Genomic DNA, 8,623 nt, shown 5'->3' with positions numbered 1-8,623 from the left:
TTTTTCTAGCTACCCAGGCTGCACTCCTACGTATAGGCATATCTTCAATCGTATAGTTCTTTATGTAGTAAATGTGTATCCATTTTATCCATAGACTGTCCTTTTTCTTTGCCACTGCCCATAGATGTTTTGCAATAGCAGCTTTATTCCAGTATAGCATGTTCATTACATTAAGCCCCCCTGCACTTTGTGACAAACATATTGTTTCCCAAGAAATTAAAGCTCTCCTTGACACAATAGCTGAACCAGTCCACAAAAATGATCTGCAGATTGCCTCAATCATCTTCATCACTTTCTTTGGTAATAAAAATATTTGTGTCCAATACGATTGCACACCAAATAAAACTGATCTTATCAATTGAAGTCGCCCTGCATATGATAATAATCTCGATGTCCAGCAATTTATCTTTTGAGTTACCTTCTCTACTAGTGGCCAACACTAAGCAATGGATAGCTTTTTGGAACCCAATGGTGCCCCAAGGTACTTTAAAGGTAGGCTGCCTTCAGGGAACCCCAGCTCTTGTAAAATTTCCTCTTTTTTCCAAATTGAAACTCCAGCTATATAGACAAAACTCATGTCAGCATTTGCTTGAAGACCTGATACCTTAGAGAATTTATGAAAAGCCTGTTTTAATAGCCTGACAGATTGTATATCAGCCTTGCAAAACATTAGCAAGTCATCCGCAAAACATACATGTACCACACCCAATTTCTTGCACCTAGGATGGAATTTGAAGTCTTTTATCTTTGTCAATTGCATGAACTCCCTTTGCAAATACTCCATGGCCAGGACAAAGAGATAGGGAGACACTAGGTCTCCTTGCCTTTGCCCCTCTTGCCTTTGAAAGGTGTTGTGAGTCCACCATTTATGTTTAGAGAATAAGTAACTGATGAAATGCATTCCATTACCCATCTTGTGGATTTGTAAGGAAACCCCATGTTAGTAAGCAATCTTTCTAAAAAAACACCATTCTACTGTGTCGTAAGCTTTCCTCAAATCCACTTTAAGAACACATCTTGGGGAGATACCCTTTCTATTATATCCTTTGAACAATTCATGTGTGAACAAAATATTGTCTGTAATACTTCTACCTTCTATAAATGCTGACTGTGATCTCCCAATTAGACCTCCAATGACTGGTTTTAGTCTTGCTGTGAGGACCTTTGTGATGATCTTATACATTGTTGTACAACATGCTATGGGCCTATAGTCTTTAACTTGACTAGGATTTTGCATTTTAGGAATCAGTGTTACAGCAGTACTACTCACTCTTTTATGCAGCCTCCCAGTCACAAAAAAATCCTTCACATCCTCATATATATCATCACCTACTACTTGCCAATGTCATGTGAAAAATTGAATTGGAAACCCATCCACTCCTGGTGCCTTATCATGGGGCATATCTTTTATTGCCTGAAGTATTTCATCTCTTGTAACTACTTTGATTAGGTCCTCTGTCTGCTGCATATTAAGACAAGGTCATTGACGTATGACCTCAGAGTTTGGACATTCACATGTAGTGTTATTCTCTACCAGTAGCTTCATCAAGAACTTGACAAACTCTTCCTCCACCAGTATCGGTTCAGATACCTTGTCTCCCAAGTCAGTGTAGATAGAGTTTATAGTATTTTTGTTTGTCCTCAGCTTCAACTGTGCATGGAAATACTTAGAATTTGAGTCTCCACAAGCTATCCAATGTGCTCTAGATTTCTGATGTAGAATATGTTCCTTTATGTTGCTCTATTTCTCTACTTCCATCATAGCCATTTTTTCTTGATCAATCAACCTTTGATCCATATGTTTGTGTTTTAGTTCACTCTGAATGGCTTAAAGTTTCTGCCTGGTCTTATTGAGCTGAAGCCTATAGGAAGCCATATAAGTGTTCAATTCCTTCAGTTCAGTTTTCAAATCTTTAAGTGTATTCCATACCCTGTGCATGTTGCCTCCATTTACCTATTGATTCCATACCTTTTCCACTATGCCTGCAAAGTCAGCATAATCCATCACAGAGCTATTGTCGACGCCCCATGTTTCTCTAACCGTAGGGTCAGAAATTTGGTATACGACATTGGGAAGGACAACTCTATTCCCTTTCGAGAATTGGGTTTCAGAATTTTGAAGAGTCGCCACCTAATGATTATAGTGCATTAGGACACTTTTTAGAAGAGTTTGAGATGAAGAGACTAGAGATTAGGGTAAGGGCTAGAAATTATCCCGAGGGGAAGGTTTTAGGCACCCCTCAGGATCCACAAGTGTGGTTCCCGGCCATGCTATAATTGTGACTTCAAGAAGACAAGTAGAAAAAATAAAGCAAAGGGGCTTCACATAGTTTTGCAAATAAGTTTAAGAGTTGAAGAAGTAGAGAGTTTAGAAAATTAGTTTTAAAAGAAAACTTAAAAAATAACAAGTAAAGGGGAAAGGGGTCCTAGGTTTACCGATAATATGGATCACATCAATGCAATATCCAGCAATCACTCCTCAGAAGAGGGGTCACACGTGATATTAGTGCACCGATCATCATATCCATATTCTACCTTTCCCACCCCGTTAAGGTATTGAAGCGCAAAAAGTTTCGTTACTTATTGTATGCTAGTACTCATCCCAATTTTAGCAGTCCCAGAGGTATTTAAGACTACTAATCCTAAAGGAAAAGGGATTTGGGGCCTTTTGAGGGTTTCAAAGGACAAAATACTAAGGCGTCAATCAAAACACATAATACAAGTAGAAGTGGGGGGAATATAAGCAAGTAAGGCTCAAGTAAACCTCCTTAAATCAGATAAATCACAGAGTTTAGCATGTCTTTCATGTACTGTTTAGGTCTTTAAAATTAAAGCAATAAGCGGACTGATTCAACACATACTTTTAGACAGGAAGTCCGCATTAGGCTCACTCGGATGCAGTTGACAAAGACTGAGCCACTTTAATTAGTCAACTTTACCCTAAGTGTGGGACAAAACTACTAATTGTAAAGGAGTTGCAGAATGAGATAAGTTTCAAAAAGGATTGTAGACTTAATACAAAGAAAAAATGGTTTAAAACGAGTTTCAGAAAACATACTTGTTTAAGAAAAGGAGTTGTCGAGTTTTAACGAAAGAACTGAATTGCAAATTGATTCAAAAGGTTTATCAGATAAGTATAAAGAATTGAATTCAGATGGATTAGAAAAATGTTTGTCAAATTATCGGGAAAGCTGTAAGTTTTTAGAAAATATGCACTGTTTTGAGAATATTTATCGAGAAAGAAAAGATGCACTGATTTGGTTGCAAGAAAAATTTAAGGGTTCAGAAAACGTGCAGAAAGTCGCTGGTTTTAGCAAAAGGGGTCAGTACTGTTTTAGACGAGTGAAACAATTCTGATTTGAAGTTCCTATAGGCATAATCTCTACGAGTTACTGATTTTAATACCTTTCAAACGTTGACAGCCTTATAAACATGATATCTATATGCTGATTTATTATTAAACCTAACAGTTGGCCTAATGTCATTATAAAATGCAGGAATGCAGATCTCTATAGGCATGGTATCTATATGCATAGTTGCATAGACCAAAAATTAAATCCTATAGGCATGGTTTTTACCCTTTGTGCATAAAGTAACCCCCCTCCCTTTTCACTAAATCCCCATGAGTTTGTACAAATTATTACAGGCCGATAAAAAAATAAGACAGAAATTAAAAGTACATCAGAAATCACAGCTACATCTGAGCAGCCTAATTCAGACTTGGTGTCTGACAATATGAGATTGAACCACTTCTGAGATCCAGATTCCAAAGCCTTCTCTTATCTAGGATGTTTCAGAGATCCAAGGAGTTTCAAGAACTCCAGGCAGTGCTTACACCCAAGATATTAATTAGAAAGAGTTATAGTGCAGTGTGGAAGGGCCAGCCCTCAGGTGTCCAAGTTCAGAGGGAGCTCGGGGGGTCCCAAGGCAAGGCTCACAAGAGAGGGGCAGAACTTAATTTTCTAAGAATGAGTGCAAGTGCAATAGAAGGGTAGGGGTGTCAAGGCAGGTTGATGGTCATGCCTAGCCATAGGATAGGCTGGCACACCCCTGACTAACATGTCAGCTTAAAAATTAGAGAGTTATGACCTATTGAAGGTCAGGTTTAGCCTTGGACAACAATTTGGATGTTGCCATGCTATACCTTAACTCAGCACACATAAGGGAATGGGGGTATGGGAAATTGAAAGAGACTAGGATCCAAAGGATCCAGTTTTAATCCATGGACAATAACTTGTGTATTGCCATGTCTTAAACCATAGCTCAAACACATAAAAGAGAGTGAGGAATAGGGATTCATTGCAGCAATAGATAGCAAGACATAAGCATACTACTTTAAAAGTTGAACTCTACCAAGCAGTAAAGTAGACATGGACATAGAAGCTTGTAAGTAAACACATTGGGGTTGATGCTAGAATCAAAATTGGGACATACCAGTTTTAGAATAATAAGTGAAAGTAGAAGTTTTTGTAAGCCAAATTGCGAGCAAGTAGTATAGAAGATCTCAGAAGAGAGTATAGAATTCCAAGAGTTTATAATTGAAAGTGTGCAATTCAAAAATCAGTAAATGATGATGTCTCAAGTATAGAAGGGATGGGCCCTTTTATAGTGCAGCAAGAAAGTAAGAAAAGGTAAGGGAATAACCTTGAAATCAATCTTCCTTTAATTAAGGGACTCTGATTTCAAACGGGTAGAGGCAATTAAGGAAAGAATCAATCAGAATATTTTCCCAAGCAGTACAATAAGGGTAAACACATAAAAGATATTTAAGGTAAAAATCCAATGGTACTTGGTTTGTAAAAAATAAGGAAATGAAATCAATCAAACAGCTAGTAACAATCAAAGTTGAAAGCCTTGTTCGAATGAACCAAGTCAGAAAAGAGGTAAAGGAAAGGATATGAGGAAAAATAAGGAAAGAATCAATCAGGCTTACACAAAGAGGTCTGAAATCAGTCCAAAATCTAAGGTCATATTAGAGGGACATTCGGTGTGTATAAAGGGTGCACAAACTTTAAGCATGCGAGGTTAAACCATAGAAAAGAGAAACAACAATAACAACTACGAAGTCCGTAGACAGTGAAACATAGTAGTCACATAGGTTGGTCTAGTAATAGGGAGAAGGGGGTATCAGAAGCATGCTAAAGAATCAAGTAAAAGGTCCTTTAGTTCAAAGATTGCAAGAAACCAAATCACATAGAGAAGCAGAAGTTAAACAAGAAGGACTTTGAGTTCAATCGAGAAACTTCAAATAGACGAAACAGTTTTCAGAAACATCAAATAAGTCCAAAAGAATTAGGGCTTCGAAATCAAACAATTTTAGAGGTGAGAACCAAACAAATCACATAGCAAATAATCATCAGAACTCGAATGCAACCTAAATCTTAGGGCTTTTGCCATCAATCGAGTGTAGAGGTGAAAGACAAATAATCAAGCAAACATTACCACGAAAATATTCAGAAACCTCAAAGAAACTAAGATTCTCGACGTGCAAGTTCTAGAATGACATAAAGAGTCACAACAAAAAGGGAAAACACATACGAAGCACGGTAGAAGTACAACATAATAAGCATAGTAGAAGAACAACATAGGAAACATGATAGAATATGTTTAAAATCAGAAAAGCTTTGAAATGACTTAACAAACCCTAAATCGGAAAAGATAAAGTTTTTTTTTGAAGCAAAGTTTTGAGGAAAATCTCGGAAAAGTGCTCAGAAGCTCAAGAAAAAACACAGATCTACAATGGATCTAAAAGGATCAGAAGAACCTCGAAGGTTTTAGGGTTTCAGAAGAACCCTGAACGAGAAAGGCTTGGAAAAGTCTGATCTAAGTCGGATGAGGTCAGAAACAGGTTCAGAAGACCAAGAGCCACATGAGCAGGGACGGAGATGGCCGGAATCTTCGAATCGGTGAAGGTATGAGTGAAGACCTTCGAGGTCTGGCCTCGAACCTTCGAGCATCAGGCATGCAAGAGCCGGAGGAGGTGAGTATAGGCTGTCCATGGCCTGAGAAGCCATGGATTCCGGTGAGATGGCGTTGGAAAATGGTAGAAGAGAACTAGGGTTTCGGAGAGTTGGAGAGGGTTTGAGAGACGATAGGTTTCAAAGGCGGTAGACCAAATGAAAATGAAGGGATTAGGGTGTAGTTTGGGGATTAAAAAAGGTAAGGGACGATCCTGGCCGTTGATCAAAATGATCAACGGCCTGGATTGAAAGAAAGGTTGGGCGGGTTTTTCAATTGGGTCGGGGGCTGGGTTAAAAACGAAATTGGTCTGGTCCAATTGGGGTTAGGATTGGGTCAATTGAAGGCCAAAATTAAAATGTAAATAGGCTGTAATTGCAATGAAATGAGGCTGAATGTTAAATAGCCAGTTTTCCCTTTTATTTTATAAAAAATAGTAAAAAAGATTTTAAAAGCAAATTAAAAGTACTGAGCCAATTAATAATATATAAATATTAGTTTAAAAATGTTGGGACTAATTTTACAATCATAAAAGGTTGTTAATCATAAAGTAGGCTAAAATTGCAATTATGTAATTTAGCTTTTAAATGCCAAATAAATTTGTAAGAAAAAAAATATAAAAAAATTACCTTAATTATATTTTTGTGTAAATATGAGAATAAAATAAATTATACACAAAAATTGATGATTTTGGGAATAATTATGGATTTTGCACTGCTAAAAGTAGACAATAAATCAATTTTAAAAATCTTAAAAATTAGAAAAAAAATACTAAAACTCTTGGGTGTGCTTATATATGCATAATATGTTATTTTAAAAGTATTTTGAGTATAAAAATACATAGAAAAAAATTGGGTATCAACAACTATACAATTTAAAAGGTTTAGGATGCAGATTCCTTTTTTGATCCACAACCTTGCATTGTAGTAGAATAGGGGAGTGGTCTGACACCTCAGGATTTAGAAAATCTGCTTCAATATGACTGTACTTCTGCATCCACTCAACATTCTCCAGTGCCCAGTCAATTCTATTGTATACCCTCTTTTCCAGTTGTTGTTTATTGCACCAAGTATAGAACCATCCCAAACTTTTCAATTGTGTGAGTTGCAGGGTAATAATTGCATCCTGGAAGCCCTTGATCTCACTTTGTGTAACTGGAGCCCCTATCCTATCATCAGTGTGGAGGACATTATTGAAGTCTCCACTAAGTAGCCAACTCTCCTTAATAGTTGCTCCTAAATTCACAAGTTTATCCCATAGTTGCTACCTTTTGTTTACCTCATTACTTGCATACACCACAGTTATCAATGTCTTGAAAGTGGAACTTCTTTCTTGGACTTCACAATGTATAAACTGTTCATCAAGCAACAGTATCTGCACCTCAACATTTTATTTCCACGATAGCCAAATCCTTCCATTTGGATGTTCCTTGTAGTTACAGCAAAATCTCCAATCACTGCATACTTTATTCATTATCCTGTTAGCCTTCATTTCCTTTACTCTTGTTTCTAAACAGCCTATAAACTCAACCTTATGTTTCCTCAGAAAGATTTTTAACTCTTTCTGCTTATGGGCCTTGTTCAGACCCCTTATATTCCATGTGCATAAGATTATTTTTGGGTGAAGCTGGATGGGCCAGCATCTCCTGGATCATCTTCTATCTGCAGCAATGAGAACCTGTTTGTGGACTGCATCATAACTACTGCACTTTATTGTACACTTTTCCCCTTCATTTTTTCATTGTCAGTAAGCTTATCATCTCCTTTGTCATTTGTTTGTTGCATGTCCCCTTCATTTCTAGTATGTTGAATCACATCATCCTTACTCTTATCTTTTGGCATCCATTTCAAGGTCCCTCTGTGTTGTTGCTTCTTTTTCCCAGCATCCCTTTGTTGGACTTTTACTTCCACTGCCTTTTTCTGCACTTCCTTGAGCCAACATTCGTTTGAATTATGCCCAAATCTAATGCATTCACAACAATACTTTGGCTTCCATTCATATTCAATTTGCTGAATTATTACTCCCCTCTTAGTTTGCATTTCAAAACTATCTGGCAGTGGTTGGGATATGTCAGTTTCCACCAAAACTCTTGCATATGACACATTTTCCATTTCAGCAGTGATCTTATCAGTGTACAAAGGCTTCCCAACAACACTAGCTAGTTTACTGAGTGCTTTTGTAAACCAAAACCTCAGTAGTAGACCTGGAAATGTGATCCACAAGGGAATCACACTCACACTTCCTAGATCAAATTTGAAATTCATTCTCCATTATTGCAACACAAAAGGCTTGTTGTGATATGTATAAGGTCCTGCTTGGAGTACTAGGTCCCTATCTTCAGTATTTTCAAACCTGAAAATATAGTATCCATCCTCATGATATAGAATTTGAGGCTTCTCAACAAAATTCCATACATTTGTGACATAGTTGTCCATTGCTTTCTCATAAGGGTTGTCACCTAGCACAAACCCAATCAAAGTTGTGCCCCAGTAGGTCTCATGTTTCTTCGTATCCTCATCTTCAATTTGCACGACAAAAGTACCATCCCTCATAGCAGGCGATACATAGCATAATGTTTCTCCTTTTGAGAGTTTCGATTCTTCTACATGGCTTACTTTTTCCTCTCAACTTCCACGGGACATGTCATATCTTGCTGGATCTGCCC

General features: G+C 37.4%; 1 protein-coding gene across 1 annotated transcript; it reads right to left on the bottom strand.

The window, feature by feature from the left end:
* Window positions 1–940: 940 nt before the first annotated feature.
* LOC142174260 (uncharacterized) lies at window positions 941–8,222 on the bottom strand. Its single transcript, XM_075240052.1, has 6 exons — window positions 7,677–8,222; window positions 7,245–7,332; window positions 6,910–7,193; window positions 1,535–1,651; window positions 1,371–1,462; window positions 941–1,223 (listed from the first exon to the last, which is right to left on the bottom strand). Exons 1-6 carry the CDS (start codon window positions 8,220–8,222, stop codon window positions 941–943), a joined length of 1,410 nt encoding a protein of 469 aa, XP_075096153.1.
* Window positions 8,223–8,623: the final 401 nt, after the last annotated feature.

Source organism: Nicotiana tabacum, chromosome 20 (assembly GCF_000715075.1).
Source record: "Nicotiana tabacum cultivar K326 chromosome 20, ASM71507v2, whole genome shotgun sequence".
Taxonomy (NCBI): domain Eukaryota; kingdom Viridiplantae; phylum Streptophyta; class Magnoliopsida; order Solanales; family Solanaceae; genus Nicotiana; species Nicotiana tabacum.
This window is presented reverse-complemented; position numbering and strand designations above follow the sequence as displayed.